Source organism: Chiloscyllium plagiosum, unplaced genomic scaffold (genome assembly GCF_037043375.1).
Source record: "Chiloscyllium plagiosum isolate Xiang-an unplaced genomic scaffold, Cpla_swu_hap1 HiC_scaffold_4, whole genome shotgun sequence".
NCBI classification, from domain to species: Eukaryota; Metazoa; Chordata; class Chondrichthyes; order Orectolobiformes; family Hemiscylliidae; genus Chiloscyllium; species Chiloscyllium plagiosum.
The window spans coordinates 135,103,783-135,129,861 of NW_028270142.1; the positions used below are offsets into that span (position 1 = coordinate 135,103,783).

The 26,079-nt window shown below is 40.8% G+C and overlaps 1 protein-coding gene across 6 annotated transcripts in view; it reads right to left on the minus strand.

Annotated features, from left to right (window-relative positions):
* Positions 1–26,079, minus strand: part of cep192 (centrosomal protein 192) — a 193,615-nt gene that overhangs the window by 71,436 nt on the left and 96,100 nt on the right. For all 6 annotated transcript variants that reach the window (XM_043687705.2, XM_043687706.2, XM_043687703.2 and 3 more), the window contains exons 22-29: positions 22,185–22,333; positions 16,816–17,046; positions 15,765–15,890; positions 13,461–13,598; positions 11,135–11,198; positions 3,007–3,146; positions 1,831–1,923; positions 47–162 (exon numbers count right to left, since the gene is read on the minus strand). In XM_043687705.2, the coding sequence (XP_043543640.2) occupies positions 47–162; positions 1,831–1,923; positions 3,007–3,146; positions 11,135–11,198; positions 13,461–13,598; positions 15,765–15,890; positions 16,816–17,046; positions 22,185–22,333 (1,057 nt within the window). The remainder of the gene's footprint in view (positions 1–46; positions 163–1,830; positions 1,924–3,006; positions 3,147–11,134; positions 11,199–13,460; positions 13,599–15,764; positions 15,891–16,815; positions 17,047–22,184; positions 22,334–26,079) is intronic.

Genomic DNA, 26,079 nt, shown 5'->3' on the forward strand with positions numbered 1-26,079 from the left:
GTGTTGTAGGTATTGCAAAACTGAAAGGGTAACATTAACATTATACCTTTGTATCACATTTTGGGTATCGAGTGGAGGAATAAATGAAACCACAACTTCCAGTTCTTCTCCAGGTCGAATTAAAAGATTTTCTGGCTTTGCCAAAAAACATGATTCTGCAGTCTAAAATAAATTTTGAATTGGAAATTCAACATTAGGTATCCATTAACTAAGCAAATGAAAAGCTCCAAATTCAATAGTGAACTATACACAAATTTGAAGATAAAACAGTTAATATTAAAAAGGAAACAACTGTTGTCTGCTTGGTTGATACAAAGAATAAAAACATTTTTTAAAAAATCAACATTATGACATCTCCACACAGTGGCAGTACAGTAGCTCAGTGGTTAGCAGTACTGCCTCACAGCAGCAGAGATCTGGGTTCAATTCCAGCCTCAGGCAAGTGACTATGTGAAGTTGGCACATTCGCCCGGTGTCTGCGTGGGTTTCCTTCGGGTGCTCCAGTTTCTTTCCACAGTTGCAGGTTATATGGATTAGCCATGCTAAATTGCCCACAGTTCAGGGATGTGAACATTATGTGCATTGACCATGGGAAATGCAGGGTTGCAGGGATAGGGTAGGATGCTCTTTGGAGAATCAATATGGACTTGCTGGGCCGAATGCCCTGTTTCCATACTGTAGAGATTATTTGATCCTATGATAAGTGAGTCTTCAACTCAGGTTTTCTGGAACAGAGATAGCTACACTAACAATGCACCATAAGACTCAAGTACTGTGAATGGACCGAGTTGAAACTGCTCAAAACGTTCCCAAAAAGAAAGGTAATTCAGAACAAAACCGTTAAGGCAAACAATGCAAGGCAAATTTCCTTCTAGTTATGGGTCAATTTATATTTATATGAAAGTAGTTTGCTTTCCAACAAAATCATTAACTTTTAATTTCAATCAAGAGCTGCTAGACATGTATTGCAACATTACTTCATTCAGTGATTACAAAACAAATTAGCAAAATTAAAACTAAAATCAACAAACCAAACAGTGCCCCAGGAAAATGAGTTTCTACATCCAAAAAAATGGTCAAGTCTATTTTCTAAGTGCATTCAGTCGAGCAAGTAAATTTTGTGGCAGTTCTCGGAAAAGTCATCTTAAATCTGAAGTGTAACTGAATCCTTAGTACTTACTTGGATCTCTGCTGATAAAAACACACCACAATCCAGGAGAGAGCAGTTTACCCAAATCAGCACCTGACCACGAGACTCAACATCTAAACCTCTATCACCCAGCCCAAACTACCACTGAGCCCCTACAGGTGCAAAAGGATACACAACAGCATCTCTCGACCTAACACACTCAATGCAGAGAAAGACAAAGCAATAATGCTAGAAGAGCACAATTGGTCTGTGTCAAGTAACAATATCCTGACATAAACATCTATTTGCTCCTTCTTTCTCACTGAGTCACCAATCAATCTGGAGTCCATCACAGAAAACTCAGTACCATAAGGGCTGCAATGGTGCAAAGGGGCCCACACCACATCATTCCAACTAGGACTGGACAACAAATGACAATGTCCAACATTTCTCACATCCAGAGACCAAAATGAACAATGCCAGTTTAATAATCCCCACGCAGTATTTTTAAAAAGTAAAGTGTGCCTTGCATGACATTGTAAGCCAAGTTCATAATAGGCCCTCTTTTCACTTTTTGCCATTGTATTTGCTACTGAAATGATTACTGGAAAAAAGAACATTTCACAATAATAGATTTATATAATAAAACTTAAGAACAAAATTATGTTCAATATAGATAACTCAAAGTTTTTAAAACATACCTGAATCTGGAGTTGTGCATCGATATTTCCTGCATTTTTGAGGGGTAGAATTTGCTTAGCCATCATTCCAGGCTGAGCACACATTACGAGCATCTAAATGTAAAATATAATGACAAAGCTCAAAGCACATGCAACAGACACTTATTTCAATGCATATCATGTGATTAATGTCTTCCATTGTTCATAAGTTTCAATACTTTCACAAAATATTGAGTTTAAACACAGACATGCACAAAAAACTTAAACCTTTTTTTGCTGACTCTTTATATACAGCAGATGCTGATAACATCCATTTAAGCTGTGTCAACTGCTGGTTACCCAACTTCAATTCTCAGCCATTGTTTGAACATCTAAACTTATGAATTAGGAGCAGAAGTAGACAAAATTATTTCCACCTTGAAAATATTTGAAGACGTCATATGTGGCTTTGAGACCGAAGAATTCCAGGTTACACAACCCTAAAAAAAAACTCACCTGTCCCAAAAGGATGACCCTAAAATATTACAAAAGAGGAACCATTCTAGCCAGTCACCTTGTCAACAGCATTAAGGATCTTCTTTACTTCAATCAAAGCACCCGTTTCTCTAAACTCCTGCAGAATCAAATTCATCTTGGCAAATTCGTGCACAAGAGATCTTCGCACCTCAAAATTCAGTTTTGTTACTTTTCACAAAAGTGAGAAACCTAATTTCCCCCATATTGTACACAATCTTGCAGTTTTTTGCACAAGCTATATCTTTTTGTAAACTCTCCGTCATCTCCACATCATACTTTCCTAACCAGAGTCAACTGCAAGTTCGCTTAGCATGCCATCACTCCCCTCATCTAAAATATCTATATAAATTGTAAAAAAGAGAAGCATCACAGAACTGAACCCTACACAAAAGTTCTTCACAATACATCAGTGTTTCATTTGATAGTGCAGAAAATTACTTCATTATTCAGCATACAAAAATTAATGCTATTATTAAAATTTCACAGTTGGATTTTCTTCTCCCCTCAAGAATCAACAATCTGTAGTGGTGTACAAACAGTGATGGTGGAATTGGAAAATCAAACCAAACAGGAGTTGACCCTTTTCTTTGCCAGGCTCCATTATGCATTATTTCCAGCCACAAATTTGTTTGGAAACACAGAATAAATTGTGTGTGTCTTCAAGTGCTTGTGATAACCTACCTGAAGGTCTTTGGGAGCATGTATTCTGGCAATTCCAACTCTTGCGCAGAGTGGAAGACTGTTAATAACAGTACAGGGGCCAGGGGTGTCAACCTCTATGTCAACTCTTGCAAAGTAGTCCTCAGCTGCACCTAAAGGGTCTAAAGATCATAGCATTGAAGTTCATAACAGTTTATAGTTCAAGATTTCTGTGATGAAACAGAGATACTAGATTTTACAGGGGATGAAAATGGACCTGCGCTAGCTACCTGAAATTTAATTCCTTTCCCACCACTAACATTCATAAGCATTGGTGATCATTCCATTTATTCTATTAATTCTCCAATGGTGCCTGCAGATTTGAAAATTGCTAAAGTAACACCACAGTTTAAGAAAGATAGGAGGGAGAAAACAAGGAACAGACCATTAGCTCAATGTCAACTATTACAAAAGAGGTGATCACTGACTATTTAGAAAATTGTCAGATTTGACAGAGTCAACATGGATAAATGAATGGGAAATCATGCTCAACAAACCTGACAAGTTTTTCTCAAAAAGTTAATACTCAAATCAATAAAGGTGCAAAGCATTTGTACTTCTAGAAGGTTTTCAAGCAAGTTCTTCATAAATTAGTGAACAAAATTTAAAGCATATGAGCTTATCTGTTCGCACAGATTGATAATAGATTAACAGACAGAAAACAAAGTATAGGAATAAATGGGTAATTCCCAGGTTGGTAGGCCATGACCACTGGGGTACCACAAAAATCAATGCTTATTGGCCAACTATTAACAATTTAGATTATTGATTTGTATGTGGGGGTCAACTGCAAGATTTAAGTTTGCAAACATTACTAAACCTGCAGGGAATGCAAATTGGTGAGAAGGATGAAAAAGCCTCTATCAGTAGGAACAGCACAACAGGTGGAATGTAATATGATTCAATGGGGTCATTTCACTTGGGTTACAGGAAGGTAGCTGTAGACTATTCCCTAAACGGTGAAAGACTGGCAAGTGTTAACACCGAAAGGAACCAAGTGTCCTCGAATCTAAAACAATGAGCACTAGCATAAAGTCTAAGACGAAGAAGCAGACGTGAATTCTTCAACCCACAAAGTCTGCTCTGCCATTCAATGACACAATAATCCTCAATTCCACTTTGCCACCTTATCGTATAATGATTCAAAATCTATCTCAAGCTTGGATGTATTTAATGGCCCAACCTCAACAGATCTCTGTGGTAAAGAACTTCAGATTCACTATCCTCAAAGTTCTTCCTTGCCTGTCTTAAATGAATGATTTCTTAGTCTGAGATCATACCCACTGGTCCAGCACTATTCCTTAAAGAAAAACATTCCCACATCTACCCTAAGAATTTTACATGTTTCAAAAAGTTTCTTCTCATTCTAAATTCCAACAAGTACAAGTCCAACCTATTTCACCTCTCCTCATAAGACAGTCGCTCCGTACCTGGTATCAGCCTAGTTAATCTTCTATAGGCTAAGGAAGGACATACTGGCACGGGATATAAAAGGGCACAAAGTATTCATATTTCAGCTTAGTCTGACCTCTGCCCTTTGGGAAAGCTTATTTTTACGCTCTATTCTTCGAAACAAAACGCCAACATTCCATTTGCCTTCACTACAAGAGGTGAGGCCATACTGGATTTGGTTTTGGGTAACGAAACAGGCCAGGTGTTAGAATTGGAGGTAGGTGAGCACTTTGGGGATAGTGACCAAAATTCGGTGACTTTTACTCTAGTGATGGAGAGGGATAAGTGTGCACTGCAGAGCAAGAGTTATAGCTGGGGGCAGGGAAATTATGATGCGGTGAGGCATGACTTAGGATGCGTGGCTTGGAAAAGTAGGCTTCAAGACAAGGGCGCAATTGATATGTGGAGCTTGTTCAAGGAGCAACTATTGAGTGTCCTTGATAAGTCTGTACCTGTCAGGCAGGGAGGAAAGGGTCGTGTGAGGGAGCCGTGGTTTAATAAGGAATTGGAATCCCTTGTTAAAGGGAAGAGGGCAGCCTTTGTAAAGATGAGGCGTGAAGGTTCCACTGGGGTGATTGAGAGTTATAAGGTAGCCAGGAAGGACCTGAAGAGAGAACTAAGAGCAGCAAGGAGGGGACATGAAAGGTCCTTAGTTGGTAGGATTAGGGAAAACCCAAAGGCTTTCTACAGGTATGTCAGGATAAAAGAAAGACTAGGGTAGGAATCGGTCCAGTCAAGGATAGTAGTGGGAAGTTGCGTGTGAAGGCTGAAGAGATTGGGGAGACACTGAATGAATACTTTTCGTCAGTATTCACTCAGGAACAGGACATTGTTGCCGATGTGAATACTGAGTCACAATTAATTAGAATGGACAGCTTTGAGGTATGCAGGGAAGAGGTGTTGGAAATTCTGGAAAGGGTGAAAATAGATAAGTCCCCTGGGCCTGATGGCATTTATCCTAGGATTCTCTGGGAAGCAAGGGAGGAGATTGCAGAGCCATTGGCCTTGATTTTTATGTCCTCGTTGTCTACAGGAATAGTGCCAGAAGACTGGAGGATAGCAAATGTGGTTCCCTTGTTCAAGAAGGGGAGTAGGGATAACCCTAGTAACTATAGGCCGGTGAGTCTCACTTCTGTTGTGGGCAAAGTCTTAGAGAGAATTGTAAGGGATAGGATTTATGAACATCTGGATAGGAATAATGTGATCAAGGATAGTCAACATGGTTTTGTGAAGGGCAGGTTGTGCCTCACAAATCTTATTGAATTCTTTGAGAAGGTGACTGAGGAGGTGGATGAGGGTAAAGCAGTAGATGTGGTGTATATGGATTTTAGTAAAGCGTTTGATAAGGTTCCCCATGGTAGGCTACTGCAAATAATATGGAGGTATGGCATTGAGGGTGAGTTGGAGGTTTGGATTAGGAATTGGCTGGCTGGAGGAAGACAGAGGGTAGTCGTTGATGGTAAAGGTTCATCTTGGAGTGCAGTTACTAGCAGTGTTCCGCAAGGATTTGTTTTGGGACCATTGCTGTTTGTCATTTTTATAAATGACCTGGAGGAGGGTCTAGAAGGTTGAGTGAGCAAGTTTGCGGATGATACGAAAGTCGGAGGAGTTGTTGACAGTGAGGAAGGACGTGTCAGGTTACAGCGGGATATAGATAAGCTGCAGAACTGGGCAGAAAGGTGGCAAATGGAGTTCAATGTGGGTAAGTGTGAGGTGATTCACTTTGGTAAGAGTAACAAAAAGATGGGGTACTGGGCTAGTGGTCGGATACTTGGTAGTGTGGATGAGCAGAGGGATCTTGGCGCCCATGCACACAGATCTCTGAAAGTTGCCACCCAGGTAAATAGTGCGGTGAAGGCGGCATATGGCGTACTGGCTTTTATTGGTAGAGGAATTGAGTTCCGGAGTCCTGAGGTCATGTTGCAGTTGTATAAGACTCTGGTGCGGCCGCATCTGGAGTATTGTGTGCAGTTTTGGTCGTCATACTATAGGAAGGATGTGGAGGCACTGGAACGGGTGCAGAGGTGGTTTACCAGGATGTTGCCTGGTGTGGTAGGAAGATCGTACGAGGAAAGGCTGAGGCACTTGGGGCTGTTTTCATTGGAGAAAAGAAGGTTTAGGGGTGACTTGATAAAGGTGTACAAGATGATGATTAGGGGTTTAGATAGGGTTGACCATGAGAACCTTTTTCCACATATGGAGTCAGCTATTACGAGGGGGCATAGCTTTAAATTAAGGAGTGGTAGGTATAGGATAGATGTTAGGGGTAGATTCGTTACTCAGCGAGTCGTGAGTTCATGGAATGACCTGCCAGTAGCAGTGGTGGACTCACCCTCATTATGGGCATTTAAACAGGCATTGGATAGGCATATGGAGGATAGTGGCTAGTGTAGGTTAGGTGGGCTTGGATCGGCACAACATCGAGGGCCAAAGGGCCTGTACTGCGCTGTATTTTTCTATGCTCTCAACTTAAATGCCAGCTTTTTGTAATTCATGCACGAGGACCCCAAAAACCCTCTGTCTTGCATCTTTCTCTATTTAAATAATATTCACCTCCTGTATACATTCCTCTGGAGTACATAGCATATTATGGGGAAAAAAGAGAGGCTATCTGCCAATGTTCTGACCACTTGCCTAACCCACCAAAATCCTCTGTATACTCTATCATCCTCATCATTTCCCTTCCCTTAAGGGACAGACATTCAGTTTCCTCATCCAAGTCATTAAGATAAGTTGTAGCCCCAGCACTAATCTCTGTGGCACACCACTAATTAGAGACTGCCATCCTGAAAATGTCATCCATATCCCAACTAAGTCTATTAGTTCACAAATCCTCTACCCACGCCAATACATTAGGCTACTTAAGAGCCCATGGTGCTCGACATAACGTGTGGTACATGAGCAAACATATTCTGAAAACCCAAATACATGACATTCACAAATTCCTTTGTCCTGTTAGTTATCCCCTCAAAGTATTTGAGTAAACTTTGTCATCGGGTATAATTTCCCCTTCATGGAGCCTTGTTGAGTCTGTGTGGTCACACTATCTATTTCATGATACTCTGTTATTATATCTTTTGAAGTATATTCTAGCATTTTCCCAAAATCAGACATTAAACTAACTGGTCCATAGTTCACAGTGCTTTTTTTTTTTTACATCCTTCACTTTTTAAGCAAGGGTGTTACATTGGCAACTTTACAATCCTCTGGGACTTCTAAGAATCCTTAAATTCTGAGAAGTGCAATACCAGCACATCCACAATCTAATTCTTCCTTTAATATCCAATGTATCCCATTCGGTCCAGGAGATTGGAGGGTCTTGAGCCCCATTAGTTTTCTTTGCACTTTCATAAGTGATAGACAAGGAAGTTATTTCCTGTCCTCTATTTGTTGCTTGATTATTTAGTAATTTTAGTACTATATTCTACTGTGAAGATTAATGTAAAGTAGTTATTCAACTCATCTATCACTTCCTGGCTCCCCATTATTCTTCTCTTAAGGGACTTATGTTCACTTTTGCTTCTCTCTTCCTTTCTCAACATTCAAAGAGGCTCTTGCTGTCCATCTTGATATTACTTGCAAGTATATCTTCAACTTACTTTCTTCCTCATCATTTTTTGTCGTCATCTGCTAGTTTTTAAAACCTGCCAATCCTCTGGCTTACTAATAATCTTTACCCTTAACTTTTGTGGTTAAAGATAGGTGGCTTATCCTCTTCCCTCAATGGAATACAAAGCTACTGTGAGCAATGAACTATTCTCTTGAACATCTGTCATTGTTCCTCAACTATCTATGCTGCTGAACCTTTCATTGTTCACTCTAGCTCGCGCTGCCTTCATTCCTTAGAAATTCAAGCTTTGCAGTTATTTCTGCCCCAGTTCCCCAAACTCAAATGTTACATTCTACCATGCTATGGTTATTGTGTCAGAAGGGATCTGTTGTCATGGCAATGACTATTTTGGCAGTGTGCACCAGCCCACAGGTGGCCTTGCCAATTTCCAATCTTGTCAGTTCATTATTTCCAGATGAGATGATTGGCAGCTAGGACCTTAATATCATGTTTGTAACCATCTACAGTATCCTACAAGTATATTGCAGCAGGACAAAACCATGAAATGTGACAGCCCTCAGCAGACCTCACACTTGTTAGAACTCTTACAGGGGTAAATTTGTTGGTCCATAAGACCATAAGGCACAGGTGCAGAAATTAGACTATATGGCCTATTGAGTCTGCTCCACCATTAAAATCATGGCTAATAGGTTTTTCAACCAGGGCAGCATGGTGCCTCATGGTGGCACCAGGGACCGAGGTTCAATTCCAGCCTAGGGCGACTGTCTGTGTGAAGTTTGTACATTGTCCTAATGTCTGCGTGTGTTTCCTCCGGCTGCTTGGTTTCCTCCCACATTCCAAAGATGTGCAGGTCAGGTGAACTGGCTATTCTAAATTGCCCATAGTGTTAGGTGCATTAGTCAGAGGGAAATGGGTCTGGGTGGATTACTCTTCGGAGGGTCAGTGTGGACTTGATGGGCCAAAGGGCCTGTTTCCACACTAGGGAATCTAATCTCATCTAAACCCCATCTCCCACTTTCTCTCCATAACCTTCGACCCCCTCAGCAATCAAGAACTCATCTATCTCTGTCTTAAATATACTCAATGACCCAGCCTCCACAGTCTTCTGTGGCAATGAATTCCATAAATTCACCACTCTCTGGCTAAAGAGGTTTCGCCTTAACTCCATTCTAAGGATTTTCCCTTTACTCGAAGGCTGTGCCCTTGCGTACTCATCTCTCCTAATGTAAACATCTTCTCAGTGTCTACTCTGTCCAGTCCATTCAGCATTCTTAAAGTTTCAATCATCCTTGTACACTCCAAGTATAAACCCAGAGTCCTCAAACATTCTTCATATGTTAAACCTTTCATTGCTGTGATCATTCTTGTGAACCTCCTCCGAACCCACTCGAGGGCTAATACATCTTTCCTGAGGTATGGGGCCCAAAATTGCTTAAATACTCTAAATGTAGTCTGACCAGATCATTATAAAGCTTCAGAAGTGAATCCCTGCTTTTGTATTCTCGTCTTCAAGATTAATGACAACATTGCTAGTGCCTTCTAACTACTCAGTTTGCAAGTTTACCTTAAGAGAAACGTGGACGAGAACTCCCAAGTTCCTTCCCATTTAGATTTCAGAATTTTCTCCAATTTAGAAAATGGCTCATGCCTCTATTCATCCTCCCAAAGTGCATGACTTCACACTTTCCCCACGTTGTATTTCATCTGCCACTTCTTTGCCTGCTCTCCTAGCCAGTCTAAACTTTTCTGCAGTCTCCCCACCTCAATACTACCTGCCCCTCCACCTATTTTTGTATCATCTACAAACCTAGCCAAAATGCCCTCAGTTCCTTTATCATCAGGATTATTAATGCATAAATAAATTAATGAATAATTGTGGTCACAACATAGACCCTTACGGAACACTAGTCACCAGCCTCCATCCTGAGAAGGACCCTTTTATTCCCACATGCTATCTTCTGCCAAACAGCCAGTCTTCTATCCATGCTGGTATCCGCCCTCTGGCACCATGGGCCCTTCTGTTACGCAGCAGCCTCCTGCATGGTACCTTATCAAGGGCATTCTGGAAGTCCAGACAGACAATATCCAATGGCTCTTCTTGGTCTAACCTGCTCGTTACCACTTCAAAAATATTCTAACAGATTTATCAAGCATGACCTCTCCTTCAAACCATGCTTTGCTTAGGTGACCTTAATGAAGGAGGCATTCGTCAAAATAAAACTAGACTACTTCAGTACTCCATTCTGCTTGCAACCCAGGCCAACATTTATAATTATTTGTTACTCTTAAAATGTACCTTAAATGGTAAATTTAATTGCAATAAAAAGCGAGGATTGCAGATGTTGGAGGTCAGAGTTGAGAGTGTGTCGCTGGAAAAACACTGCAGGTCAGGCAGCAGCCAACGAGCAGGAGAACAGACAAAGTTTGTGCGAAGATTTGTAGCTCGGGTGCTCGTTGCTGTGGTTCTGTTCGCCGAGCTGGAAGTTTTTGTTGCAAACGTTTCGTCCCCTGGCTAGGCGACATCATCAGTGCTTGGGAGCCTCCTGCGAAGCGCTTCTTTGATGTTTCCACCGGTGTTTATAATGGTCTGTCCCTGCCGCTTCCGGTTGTCAGTTTCAGCTGTCCGCTGTAGTGGTTGGTATATTGGGTCCAGGTCGATGTGTTTGTTGATGGAGAACAGACGTTTGGGGCATAAGCCCTACATCAGGAATGGTGACCTTCCTGACCTGCTGTGCTTTTCCAGCACCACACACTCTATGCTACAACTGTAGCACACCTAGATTCCTCATACCATAGCATTCTGCAATCGCTCTTCACTTAACAATGTTCTGCTTTTCTAATCTTCCTCTCAAAGTGGATAACGTCAAATTTTCATTTTAAACACCATCTGCATATAACGCCCACCCACTTCACCTGTCTATATCCTTTGCATCCTCCCTCAAATTTTCTTTTACCATTTATCTTTCAATAATCAACAAATGAATCTTTCCCTTCAACCCAAGTCATTGCTATAGATAATTAATTGAAGGAAAAAGATCTGGAATTTAGCTAGTTAAAACATGTCCAACTGCAAAAAGATATAAATACCTGCATTGCGGATGTATTTTTGTGGTGCATGAAAATGAACCCACAAAATAAAACTTTCGGGATCCTGTTTAAAAAACAAAGGGACAAATTTAACATTTGTAATATTGTACAAGGCACACTGGAAAATAAACCAAAGGGGGGAAAAATAAATTATCACTAACACACCTGTAATCACTTCAGAGAATATTTATATTGCTTGATGTGGGGAAAATATCCATCTGTCTGTTTGAGGCCCAACAATAGGTTGTCACGTTTGAGGTTTGGTGCAGAGTTCCTCTACAACTTTCATGCTTAGTGTCACGCCCCACATTAACATGTTTGTAATTCTGGTTATGGAAGGATTATGACTGAATGCAAATTGGGCTCCAGTTAAGTGGGCAAATGCAAAAGGAAATTCTAAAAACATTGTATGGATCTTGGTTCCTTCACAGGTTTGTGTACCCAAGGAAACCATATGAGGCCCAGCAATAGCAGAACTGGATCCAATGTACTAATGACATTTAGTGCAGAGAGCTGTACATACACACTTGCAAGGAAGTGGTTTATTCAGGACACATCTCATCCAGTTTTGCAGGCAACCTGGTCCCTCAAACTTAGTTTCAAACACTGATACAGTTTTCCAATCGAAGTGAATCAACAGCCAGCTCATTTTGAGAGTCAATTAGCCAGTAGTAAGACCACTATTGCTGTTATTAATGAAGCCAACAAGGCCGGCAACAACAGCAGTTCTAAGACTGTGACTAGCAAAGCATGGGCGGCACAGTGGCTCAAATGGTTAGCATTGCTGTCTCTCAGCGCCAGAGACCTGGATTCAATTCCCCCCTCAGGCGACCATGTATGGAGTTTGTACATTCTCCCAGTGTCTGCGCGGGTTTCCTCCAGGTACTCTGGTTTCCTTCCAAAATCCAAAGATGTGCAGGTCAGGTGTACTGGCCATACTAAATTGCCCATAGTGGTAGGTGCATTAGTCGGGGGTAAGTATAGCATAGGGGAATAGGTCTGGGTGGGTTACTCTTCGGTGGGTTCGTGTGGACTTGTTGGGCCAAAGGGCCTGTTTCCATACTGTAGGGAATCTTTTAAAAAAAAAAAAGACTGTAATAGCAAAATGTGCAAAACTGGAGGTAATGAACTTGCTTCTCTTACAAGACCGAGTTAAAGTCATAGTTACTCCCACCTCGAAATAGTAAGTGGCACTCAGTGAAGACAGTAGTCATGACAGTTTTGGTTGACTAGAATCTGCAATTTTAATAGTTCCTGGTCAGCTTTTTTCAAAAAAGCATACCGGGGATCAGAGTCATCACTTCAGTGCTTCTTGCAGATTGTGGGTATCATCCATGGGCAGACAGAACATTCCATTTAATATCCACAAGAGACAATAACATTCTAACAGAAACATAAAAGCAATTGCTGTTGTATGATCATTGTTGCAGGCATTCTGCAGCACACTTTTCATAGTTCATCTAAATTATAATCTTGACAGTTTGGATTGAAGTGCCACTAATGCCATTCAATGGTTATGTAAAAGTATCTATGGCAACGTGAACTATTTGTTTTGTAGCAAGCAACAGTATATCTCGCCACAGTAATACAATTTTGCTTTGTGGTTCGACATATGTCTATTTTATAACAACCAACAGATTCAACACCAAGATCAAGTTGGAGTAACTGAAAAGGTCTCCAAACATGGCTTCTAATTACGCAGAGAGTTGATCATTGAACAATTTATAAAATTATAAATATATTTAAATTTCCTTACACTTAGTTACAGTGCATACTTCCAAATTATGGTGACAGGAATAAAAACTACAAATGCAGTCATAGAGATGTTCAACACAGAAGCAGACCCTTCGTTCCAACTTATACATGCCAACCAGATCCTAAACTGATCAGTCCCATTGGGGTCATATCCCTCTAAACCTTTTCTATTCATGCACCCATCCAGATGCCACCACCACCACCTCTGGCAGCTCATTTAATACACAGACCACTGTTTGATAAAGTTGCCCCTAACATTCCTTTTACATCTTTCCCCTCTCACTTTAAACATCTGCTGTCTAGTTTTGTACTCACCCATCACAGGGGAAAAAACCTTGGTTATTCACCTATCTCTGTTCCTCATCATCTAAGGTCAACCTTCAGCCTCCAGGGAAAACAGCTCCAGCCTCTTCCTATAGCTCAAACTCACTTTCAAGGAACTATGAACCTGCACTGCAAGGTCTCTTTGTTCAGCAACATTCCCTATGATTTTATTAAATGTCTAAGTCCTGCCCTGATTTAAAAACAACATAACAGAACACATTCAACCGAGAACACAATTTCTCATTACCTCTCCTTCATAGCTGGCTGGCATCACATGATTCATGACTGATGGGGCCACTAATGGTGAGGTACTTTCAGTCCGCAGTGCAGTTTCTGCTAATGCGTCAGGCTTGCAAAATGTAAAACATCTCCATGCAGCAGCATTCTGTGTACAAGAAAAATATATTCATAATCATTGCATACCAAAACAATAAAGTAACTTAAGTAAAATGGAATTAAAAAGATTGTCTATACATCTAGGGGGCACCAGATGGTGTACTGCAGTGCCACAGGGATCAGTGCTGGCAGCACAATTATTTACAATATGTATTAATGATTTGGGTGATGGAAGTAAACATGCTATTACTAAGATTCCAGATGATGAAAATAAACTGGAAGGTGCAGATGACACCAAGATGCTGCAGAGAGATATGGGGTCAAATGAGTGAACACTAACTTGGCAAAGGAATATAGTTGGGGGTGCGGGGGGGAAAAAAGAGATGGAGCGGCGAAGCGAATGGAGGTTATACACTTGAGAGAAGCGGATTATTTAAATGGAAAAAGCCTGCAGCACTCTGATTTGGGAGTCCTCAAGCATAAGAATCACAAAAAAAATCATCCAAGTTCAGCGAGTAATAGGAAAGGCTTTTATTTCAAAGGGAATGAAGTATAAGAGTTTGGAGGGGCTTGCTGAAATTGCACAAGGCACTAGTCAGATACAACTGCAATAATGTCAACAGTTTTACACCCTTTGAGGGAAGATATTTTGGAGGTCGTCAATTGAATATTCATTCTGTTTATCCCAGATATGGAGTTTACAAGGATTGATTGAGTAGATTGGACCTGCACTCAATGAAGTTTAGAACAATGAGACACAATCTTATTGAAACATAGAAGATCCTTGGGGGGTTTGACAGAATAGTCATACACAGCGTACACCCTTCAGTCTAACTAGTCCATGCCAATCATTTTTTCCAAATTAAGCTCAGCCCACTTGCCTGTGTTTGGCCCATATCCCTCCAAACCTTTCCTATCTACTTATCCAAATGTCTTTTAAATGTTGTAACTGTACCTGCATCTAGCACTTCCTCTGGCAATTCATCCCACACAAACTATTCTGTCTGAATAAGTTGTCCCTCAGGTCTAGGTAAGGAAAGGTTGCTTCCCCTTGTAGGAGGGGCTTGGAGGGCATAATCTCAGAATAAGAAGTCATCAAGCAGGTAATGAATCTATGGAATGCTTTACCACAATGGACTATAGAGTCTGAGTGAAGTATATGCAAGGCTGAGATAAGACTTTTAAATCAGTGAAGGAATAAGGTTTGTGGGGACAAGGCAAGAACATGGATTGGAGGATAATCAAATCAACCAATTATCTCAACAAATGGCAGAGCAGATTTGAAGGCCAAATGCCTGACTGTGCTCCAACAGGTTCTCATTCCATTCATGGCAGAAGACACTTTTAGGATTTTAATTAACAAGATATTTTGGAAGATAGTTTAAGCACCTTACAAGAACTAAAACTATAAACTGCCATTGGTTAGAGTCCTATTTAACTTTAAGGCTATGGCTACTTAAGGCTTCAATCTCAATCTCATGAAATCACTGCAGTGTCAACTGCTTCAACAATGACTTTCCCTTCAACCCAAGGTTAGAAATAAGGATATTTGTTCATAATTGCATATCATGCAGTACCACTTGGAATTTCTCAGATATTAGCAAGGCACAAATCAGGAGTGTAATGGAATAAGCTCCACTTAATTACCTCCAACAACACAAGTAGTTTGACTTCATGCAGGACAAAATAGCTTGCATGGGTGGTATCCCCTCCACCGTTTTTGAGCATTCAAACCTTAATCAATGTTACCAAGTCCTCCTTTATCGTACTCAAACAATAGATTTACACCATTTAGAAGGGCAGCAGGGAACACTGCAATCTCCAAATTTCCCTCCGAGTCACATCACATCTTGGAACAAAATAGATGTTCTTTCCTCATCACAAGATTGAAAACCCATAACTTCCTCCTTAACAGCACTGTGGGTGGGCATAGATCATAAAGACTGCAGTGACTCACCACCAGATTAAAGGACAATTAGAAATACAAAGATTTCTGGTCTTCCTAGCTGTGCCCGCACTTTGTGGAAAAACAAATTTTAAAAACTTTATATGTTCATTTTGTAAAGGTGCAAGGAGGTACTTGAAGTCAACACTTTGCAACATGAATAAATACTTGGTCTCATGGTATTGAGAAAGAGTGCAATGTGATTGATTGAAAGACTGATAAATGATTACAATTTGCTCAAGTAATCACTCAAGATAAATGAAAACTTACTGCACTGATGACAAGTCGAATCGGAACAGTGGCGTGAGTCCTGTTGATTAGTTTGAGAGATAGCACTTTGTCACTGCCAGGCACCAAGTCACCGAAGTCCAAGCTTCTGTTTTTCCCTGCCAAAACCTAGAAGTAGACAGAATATACAACAAATAGGAGTTCACCATGTATCCTGATCAGCTGGCTTCAACATTCAATCCTGGGCTCAACTAACATTTGAACCAGAGAAATCTCCCATTCAAGGCTTCTTGAAGGCTGAATTTAACTTATACACTTACAACACTATCCACTCAGTACACAATATTTTGTGTACAAGATATTGAAGTATATGTCACAACTTACTAAGCATTACACATTAGAATTAAGAAAAGCACAATGTCAGATCATTGGAATTTACATCACAAGAACCATGACAAATGAAAGTCCATTATTCATTATAACGAGTTTGACTTACTGACAGATTAAATTTACTTCAAAAGGGCACGAGCCTTTTTATTGGGAAAACTGAATGCTTACCATAAGCAACATTATCGTTTACGCCAAGCCAAAATTGCAATGTACATATTGGTCGAAGTCTGTAGCCATGAACAATGGTGGCAAAGGCTCCAATCATCTTTCTATCATATGGCTAAGAAACCTCTCCTACTGTTACCACTGGCTTGGCATACTTTAGAAGGATTGCAGGTGAATGTGGCTGCGTTATGAACGCATCTAGCTATTAGGCAGAACTCTAATTTGGAGCTTCTCATTCAGAGACAAATAAACTGTCCACTATTCCACATTATACAGTACTATAAAACCTGAGATTAAATATGATTGAATGATTGAGAGTCACTGTTGTCTATCCTCCCCTTAAGCTAAATCTCCAGAAAAGCTAGTCAGTCAAAAATAACGCAATGAGCTAAATATTACATCTAGAGATACTCTGTTTCTTCACACTACAAAATTAAATGTACTGAGTTATGAATGAATAAGATTTAACAACAGATGATCAACAGGGCCTTAAATGATGCATGGATATATTACACAACTTGGGTGGGGAGTCATTTACCTCAATCAATGGGTCTTCGGCCACAGCTGTAATAACTACTCTCCTAGCAAGTGCTTCTGCTCTGACAATTGTATTGACATCTGATGAGAATGGATAGGAGGAGACACAAATGATGCACTGAAAAATTCCCGAGTGCCGTGGAAGGAACATCAGTTTTAAATCTTCAGTAACATGGGGGCCAATGATGGTTTTGTTCTTGAATATCCAGCACTGGTGAGCAAATGCATCCATCTGAAAGATGGAAGTGATTAAAATATGAAGTAACAAAATTAAAATATTGAGCCTTGGTTGAACTATTTGCGATTATATTGAAATTAGAGCGTTCATTCAATTTTAATGGTACAAATGATGTCTACTTAACCAACAAATCTGCTTTTACTTTGTGGACAAGTCATCTACTTATTTTGAATATCAAACTTGCATGAAGTACCCAACTAACAGCATCATGGATTTGGTTTCCAAACCTATTTCTGATTAAGATATTAATTTTCTAACATCTGAGTAAAGAATAAAGTCTCGTAATCTCTTTGTAACATTGTGTGGTGTTATGAACATATCATCTCAAGTTACTTACACAGTCAGTCGAAATAGTTTTTCTTTATTTACCCAATTTCATTCTGCAAGGACTAGAGATTTGATTTGGATTATAATGAGGTAAATGGAAGTTTGGACACTGCTGTGTTACAGAGAACAAATCAGTTGATTTCTTTTCTTTTACAACTTAAAAAGGTTGAAAGCAAAACTGTATTGTGTTCACTGACACATTTGACTTTTGGAGGAACTGGATGTTATTTTCGTGGGACAAGTAGGCATCAAGCAGCTTTGGCTTGAAAAACTACCTAACAGCAGCTTTTGGACAGTTAGGTTGCAGCCGGTTAGAAGAAAGAGGGGCATATGCAGTCAGACCTTTAAAAGTATGCAACTGAAGATAGGTCTCTTTCATCCTGAATAGGAAAAATAAATCAAAGTTTCTGAAAAGAGGAATTTCTCAACTAAGCAAAGAATTGGGTCTAACTGATTGGCTATCAAATTGATGTATCTTCTCCAGTTGACAATATATCGTCAAAAACCAAGAAATGAGAAAGTCACCTCATTCTACCTTGATTATTGACAGAAACAAAAATCAAACTGCTGGGGCAGCACGGCAGCACAGTGGCTCAGTGGTTAGCACTGCTGCCTCAGAGCTCCAGGGAACTGAGTTCGATTCCAGCTTCTTGATGTCACAAGGAATTAAGGGCTACAGGGAGAATGCGGGTAAGTGGAGTTGAAATGCCCATCAGCCATGATTGAATGGCGGAGTGGACTCGATGGGCCGAATGGCCTTACTTCCGCTCCTATGTCTTATGGTCTTATGGAAAAACTCAGCAGGTCTGGCAGTATCTGTGGAAAGAAAGCAAAGTTAACATTTTGCATCCAGTAACCTTTCAGATTTCCGATTTCAACATTCGCAGTCCTTTGGTTTTTCAGTTTGGTGATTAACGGATTTTGTTCATTTTTGCCATTTGCAATATCTATGCAGAACTGTCTATGTTGTCCATCTTAATTTGCGAAGGAGTGGGGCATAAAATGCATGTACTTGAAGTTTGTATTGCAATGAATAATCTTTTTATGCATTGTTAAAGGGCAATTATGTTTAGGCAAGAAAAAAGCAATGCTCATGAAACCCAGCAACTGTGCCCTAGATAGCAGTAATAAAACAAGCAAATTAGCCATCTTAGTGTTTCAATTGGTCATTTTAAATTATAATTGCTCTCAAAACAGTGGGACCACATTATTAATGCACTCTTCCTATCAAGATTGTGATCAAATCCCAATTTCTTTAAATCATTCTTGACAAAGTTACCTCATTATGTCAGCATATTTCTTCTTTGGTCCTTCTAAATTAAGATGTACCTAAATTGATGCAATATCCCAAATGTAGCCTCAGCCAAGATTTATATAGATTTAGCATTATTCCTTTCTACATGCACAACGTTCCCAATTTAAAATAGCAAGTATCTTTTTACTGAAAGCAACAAGCACTGGTGTTCACAGCAGATCAGGCAGCATTCACTGAGAGACAGAAAGCCAATGTTGAGTCAAGATGACTTGTCCGGACTTGTCCGACCTGCCTAGCTCCTTTTCCACCTATCCACTCCACCCTCTCCTCCCTGACCTATCACCTTCATCTCCTCCCCCACTCACCCATTGTACTCTATGCTACTCTCTCCCACCCCCACCCTCCCCTAGCTTATCTCTCCACGCTTCAGACTCACTGCCTTTACTCCTGATGAAGGGCTTTTGCCAGAAACGTCGATTTCGCTGCTCATTGGATGCTGCCTGAACTGCTGTGCTCTTCCAGCACCACTGATCCAGAATCTAGATGACTCTTCACAGCTGAAGTGTGGAGGAGGCAACATTTATACTGTAGTTGGGTGGGGTGGGGCGGGGGGGGGGGAAGAGAATGGAATGGGGTGTAGAGTGCTGGTTGAGAAAAGATGTTGATTGTTCAGATAAGTGATCACAATGTGAGAATGGCAGAACAATGAAATTTCAAAATCGACGTTTCGGGCAAAAGCCCTTCATCAGGAATAAAGGCAGTGAGCCTGAAGCGTGGAGAGATAAGCTAGAGGATGGTGGGGGTGGGGAGAAAGGGAGAAAGTAGCATAGAGTACAATGGGTGAGCGGAGGAGGGGATGAAGGTGATAGGTCAGGGAGGAGAGGGTGGAGTGGATAGGTGGAAAAGGAGATAGGCAGGTAGGACAAGTCCGGACAAGTCATGAGGACAGTGCTGAGCGGGAAGTTTGGAACTAGGGTGAGGTGGGGTAAGGGGAAAAGAGGAAACTGTTGAAGTCCACATTGATGCCCTGGGGTTAAAATGTTCCGAGGCGGAAGATGAAGCGTTCTTCCTCCAGGCATCTGGTGGTGAGGGAGCGGTGGCGAAGGAGGCCCAGGACTTCCATGTCCTCGGCAGAGTGGGAGGGGGAGTTGAAATGTTGGGCCACGGGGCGGTGTGGTTGATTGGTGCGGGTGTCCCGGAGATGTTCCCTAAAGCGCTCTGCTAGGAGGCTCCCAGTCTCCCCAATGTAGAGGTGACCGCATCGGGAGCAACGGATACAATAAATGATATTATTTGGGTGCAACTGAGAAATAAGAAAGGGATGATCACCTTATTGGGATTGTATTAAAGACCCCCTAATAGTCAGAGGGAAATTGAGAAACAAACTTGTAAGGAGATCGCAGTGATCTGTCAGAATAATAGGGTGGTTATGGTATGGATTTTAACTTTCCAAACATGGACTGGAACTACCAATGTTAAGGGTTTAGATGGAGAGGAATTTGTTAAGTGTGTGAAAAGAAAATTTTCTGATTCAATATGTGAATGTACCTACTTGAGAAGGTGCAAAACTTGACCTACGCTTGGGAAATAAGGCAGGGAAGGTGACGGAGGTGTCAGTCGGGGAGCACTTTGGGGCCAGTGACCATAATTCTGTTAGTTTTATAATATGGATGGAAAAGGACAGACAGGATCTAAAAGTTGAAGGTCTAAATTGGAGGAAGGCCAATTTTGACGGTATTTGGCAAGAATTTTAAAAAGTTGATTGGGGACAGATTGGGGCAGACGGAAAATGGGATGCCTTCAAAAATGAGAGTACACAGACATTATGTTCCTGTTAGAGTGAAAGGAAAGGCTGATAGGTGTAGGGATTGCTGGATGACTAGAGAAATTGAGATTTGGTTAAGAAAAAGGAGAAAGCAAATTGAAGGTACAGAGATCACGTGAATCCTTACAAGAGTATAAAGGCAGTAGGAGTATACTAGAGAAGGAAATCAGGAGGGCAAAAAAAAAGGGACATGAAATAGCTTTAGCAAATAGAGCTAAGGAGAATCCAACAGGTTTTTATAAATATATGTTGAGGACAAATGGGTAACTTGGGAGAGAATAGGGCCTGTCAAAGATCAGGCTGCCTTGCTGTTTGTGGAACCACAGGAGATGGGGGAAGATATTAAACAAGTATATTGTATCAATGTTTACTGTGGAGAAAGATATGAAAGTACAGAATGTGGGGAAATAAATGGTGACATCTTGGAAAAAAAGGTCCATGTCTTAAAAGGCATAAAAAGATGGATAAATCCCCAGGGCCTAATAAGGTGTACCCTTGAACTCCGTGGGAAGCTAGGGATGCGATTGCTGGGCCCTTTGCTGAGATATTTCGATCATAGATAGTCATAGGTGAGGTGCCTGAAGACTAGAAGTTGGCTGATGTGGTGCCACTATTTAAGAAAAGATAGTAATGAAAAGCCAGGGAACTATAGACCAGTGAACTTGATATCAGTGGTGGGCAAGTTGGAGGGAATCTTGAACAGGATTTACATGTATTTAGAAAGACAAGGACTGATTAGAGATAGTCAGCATGGCTTTGTGCATGGGAAAATCAAATCTCTAATTTGAGTTTTTTGAAGAAGCAACAAAGAGGATTGATGAGGGCAGAGCAGTGGATGTGACCTATGTGGACTTCAGTAAGACATTCAATGGTGTTCCTTATGGTAGAATGGTTAGCAAGGTTAGATCTCATGGAATACATGGAGAACTAGTTATTTGGGTTCAGAACTGGCTCAAAAGGTAGAAGACAGAGGGTGGTGGTGGAGGGTTGCTTTTCAGACTGGAAGCCTGTGACTAGTGGTGTGCCACAAGGATCAGTGCTGGATCCACTACTTTTCGTCATAATTTGGATGTGAGCATTAGAGGTATAGTTAGTAAGTTTGCAGATGACACTAAAATTGGAGGTGTAGTGGACAACAAAAAAGGTTACTTCAGTACAATAGGATCTTGATCAGATGGGCCAATGGGCTGAGGAGTGGCAGATGGAGTTTAATTTAGATAAATGTGAGGCGCTATATTTTGAAAAGGCAAATTAGGGCAGGACATATACACTTAATGGTAAGCTGAACAAAAGAGACCTTGGAGTGCAGGTTCATAGTTCCTTGAAAGTGGAGTCTCAGGGAGATAGGATAGTGAAGGCGGCGTTTCATATGCTTTCCTTTATTGGACAGAGGATGAAGTATAGGAGTTGGAAGGTCATGTTGCGGCTGTACAGGACATGGTTGAGGTCACTTTTAGAATACAGTGTTCAGTTATGGTCTCCCTTCTATTGGAAGGATGTTGTGAAACTTGAAAGGTATCAGAAAAGACACAAGAACGTCGGCAGGGTTGGACAGTTTGAGCTAAAAGGAAGAGGTGGAATAAGCTGGAGGGTTGGCGACTGAGGGGTGATCTTATAGAAGTTAAAAAATCATGAGGGGCATGGATAGGGTGAATAGCCAAGGTCTCTTCTCAAAGCCTCAGGGTTTGACTCCAGCTTTGAATGCAATGTTTAAATAATACAAACCTTCTCTCCATTCACCAAAACACTAACAATTCCAATAGAGACTTGCATCCATCGTTCAGTTGGATTAAACATACTGAGAGATGTTTGTGATGCTATTCCAACACAACAGGAGTTTGGAAACTTCAATTCCTCTGGGATCAGCACTTGACCTAACAAAAGATTTTTTTAAAAATAAAAATCAAAGAACAACACTGTGTTAAGAAATAAAAAGCACAAACTGTACAAAAATAAATACATACTTCATAAAAGTACTGAAATAACCTGTAAAACAGAAGAGAAATAATCTGGCTGATTTCATATAGCTACCCTTCAAGAGGAAACAATATAGTGGGACCTTTGAATACATCATATCAAACTATTATTTCTCCTCCTTGCTCTAACTTACTAAAAAGTGATGCCTTGATCCAATCCAGTCAAATCATTGATTATGTTGTTGAGCCAACATATCATGAATCGAGTTCTTATTTCTCAGCATTTTGTCCAAATATGCAGCTGGAAAACCCATAAGTTTGTGGGCAAGCTATGGAACTTCTAAACTCACAAATGAAACTCCCAGCTATGGGTCAACAGCCACATCACCTTGTGAATAATTCTGGAGGTGGCCAGTGTAAGATTGAGCGTGCAAATCCTGCCAAAAACAAAATCTGAACTCAACCATCACTTTTTCAGCAATCTCCAGACTAAGAGTTGAAAAGTGTGGTGCTGGAAAAACACAGTAGGCCAGGCAGCATTCTGGAAAAACACAGCAAAAATTGCCTGGCCTGCTGTGTTTTTTCCAGCACCAAACCTTTCAACTCATCTCCAGTATCTGCAGTCCTCACTTTCTCCTAATCTCCAGACTAGGTCAACTAAACAAATAGTGGTGCTTGGCATTCCTTTGGATCAGGCAAGTCAAAGAAATTAGACTGGGCAGCTGTTTGAGGAAAAAAAAAGTCTACAGCTGACATGTGGAACTTTTTTTTTTAAAAAAAGGCCAGCTGATTGGAGTTCAGGGCCAGCATGCTCCTGTGAACATGAAAGGGAAGAATGGCAAGAATTGAGAACCCTAGATAGCATGAGATATTGAAAAAGTTTTAGTCAAATAAAAAGTAAAAGCAACATATGTTTGAAACCAGAAATCAGACAAGGCCCTTGAGAAATACAAAGGAAGCAGGAAAGAACTTAAAAACAAAGTGATTTGGATGGCTAAAAAGGGCCATGAAATATTCTTAATGAAAATTGAAAGGAGAATCCCAAAGCTTATGTTTATTATATGGAACAGGAGGGTAGCTAAACAAAGAGTAGGTCCATTCAAGGACAAAAGGAGGAAATTGTAAGCAGAGCCAGATAAAGATGGTGAGGTCCTGAATGAGCATTCATTGAGCAGAAATACATGGATGTGTAACACAAGGGTAATGTTGATATTCGGGACATGTTGTTGGACGTCTTGAAAAATATTAAGATTCTCTGGGCCTGATGGAATGTCTCTCAGGCAAAAGGGAGGCAGGTGAGGAGATTGTGGACCTTGATGAAGATCCTTGTATTCTCTTTGGACACAGGCAGTGTCCCAGAAGGCTAGAGAAAAGCCAATGCTTTCTTTCAAGGGAGACAAAGAAACTCCAGAAAATTACAGGCCAGTGAGCCTTACATCAGGGAAATTATTGGATTTGGTTCTTACAGACAGAATTTAATTACATTTGGAAAAGAATAGACTTATTAGGAATAGTCAGCATGGACTTAGGTGGAGATGGTCTTGGCTCAAAGTGGATTGAGTTTTTTGAAGACATGATAAAGGTGATTGATCAGGATATTTCAGTAGGTGCTGTCTCCATGGACTAAGGTATTTGACAAGGTTAGGCGGCTCCAGAAGATTAAAGGCACATTGGGTCTGTGGTAAGTTGTTAAGTTCGCAAATTAGATACAAAATTGGCTTGGTTACCAGAAGAGTGGAGAGATGCTTTTCTAACTGGAAATCTGACCAATGGTGTTCCGTAAGGATCAGTGCTGGGACCATGTGTTTAATACATATTTCATTGACAATTTCAGTGGCTTGATTTGTCATCTGCAAACTTACTAAAATTAGATTTGTGAATAAGGAGGAAGGTCAAAAGGATAGAGCAGGACATAGACCAGTTGGAAAGTTGGCAGACAGAGTTTAATCCAGACATTAGGTGATGCATTTTGGGAGGGCAAACGCAAGAGCAACGTATACAATAAATGGCAGGACCCTTTAGGAGCATTGATATAGAGAGATTTGGGGTATAAGTCCCCAAATACGAAGTGATGCATTTTGGAAGATCGAACTTGATTGCTGAATATAGGATTAAAGACAGTATTCTTGGCAGTGTGGAGGAACAGATGGATCTTGGTGTTCAAGTACATAGATCCCTCAAAGTTGCCACCCAAGTGGATAGGATTGTTAATAAAGCATATGGTGTTTTGGCTTTCATTAACAGGGGGATGGAGTTTAAGAGCCACGAGGTTTTACTGCAGCTCTACAAGACCCTGGTGAGACCACACTTGGAATATTGTGTCCAGTTCTGGTTGCCCTATTATAAGTTAGATAGGAAGGCTTTGGAGAGGGTGCAAAGAAAGTTTACCAGGATGGTGCCTGGACTGGAAGGCTAGTCTTTCAAAGAGAGGTTGACTAAGCTCAGACTTTTCTCGCTGGAGAGAAGGAGGAAGAGAGGTGACCTGACAGGTGGTATTCAAGGTAATGAGTGCCTTGGATAGAGTCAATAGCCAGAGACCTTTTCGCAGGGCAGGATTGACTGGCACGAGGGGTCATAGTTTTAAGATACTAATGGAAAGTATAGAGGAGGTCAGAGGTAGGTTCTTTATGCAGAGAGTTAAGAATGCATGGAAATCATTGCCAGCAGTGGTGGTGGAAGCAGATTCAGTAGGGTCTTTCAAGCGACTACTGGACATAGGCATGGACAGCAGTGAATTGAGGGGTGCGTAGGTTAGGTTATTTTAAATTGGGAATAATCTTCAGCACAACATCATGCTGTTTTGTGCTGTACTTTTCTATGTTCTATGTTCTAACTCAACAGCTCCCTGTTAGTGGCAACACAAGTGAATCTAGTGGTAAAGAAGCTATGTGCCTTCATTTGGTTAAGTCACTGAATATAAAAGTTGACAAGTCATGTTGCTAGTTGTATAAGACTTCAGTTTGGCCACATTTGCAGTATTGTGTGCAGTTCTGGTTGCCCCAGTATAGGAAGGTTGTGGAGGTTTTGTAGAGAGATTTACAAAAATGTTGCCGAGATTGGTGTGTATTACCTCTTTTAAAAAAAAGAGAGAGAATGGACAAACCTGGATTACTTTTCACTAAAAGCTGTGGGGCAACCTGACAGAAGTATATAAAATTATCAGATGTGTTGATAGGGTGGACATGGTAAGGAATATTATTTCCAGGGTGGAAATGTCAAATGCTACAGGACATAGGTGAGAGGAGAAAGACGTACAAGAAATCTGAGCAAAGATTTAGTTTTACTTTTGCAGAAGATGATTGGTGCCTGGAACACGGTGCTGGGGAAGTGGTAGAAGCAGCTATGTTCGTCAAGTTTGAGAGACATTTAGACAGACATGATCAACCAGTTAATAGAGGGCTATGGATTATGGGCAGAGAGATGGGATTAGTTTAGAATGCCATTTTGGTTGGCACAGACTTGGTAGGCTAATAGGCCTGTTACTGTGCGGTTCTGTTCTACATTCACTGAATGCAGAGTTGACCATCAAGGCAGAAAACCACTGATTTGTAAGGCAGGTGACTGCCACAGTCAATATTTGCCACTTAAAATAATTTTTCATTGAGGTAACATGGTATCATGAAAGTTGCCACCCAGGTTGACAGGGTTTTTTTTTTAAATTAGAATAGATTACTTACAGTGTGGAAACAGGCCCTTTCGGCCCA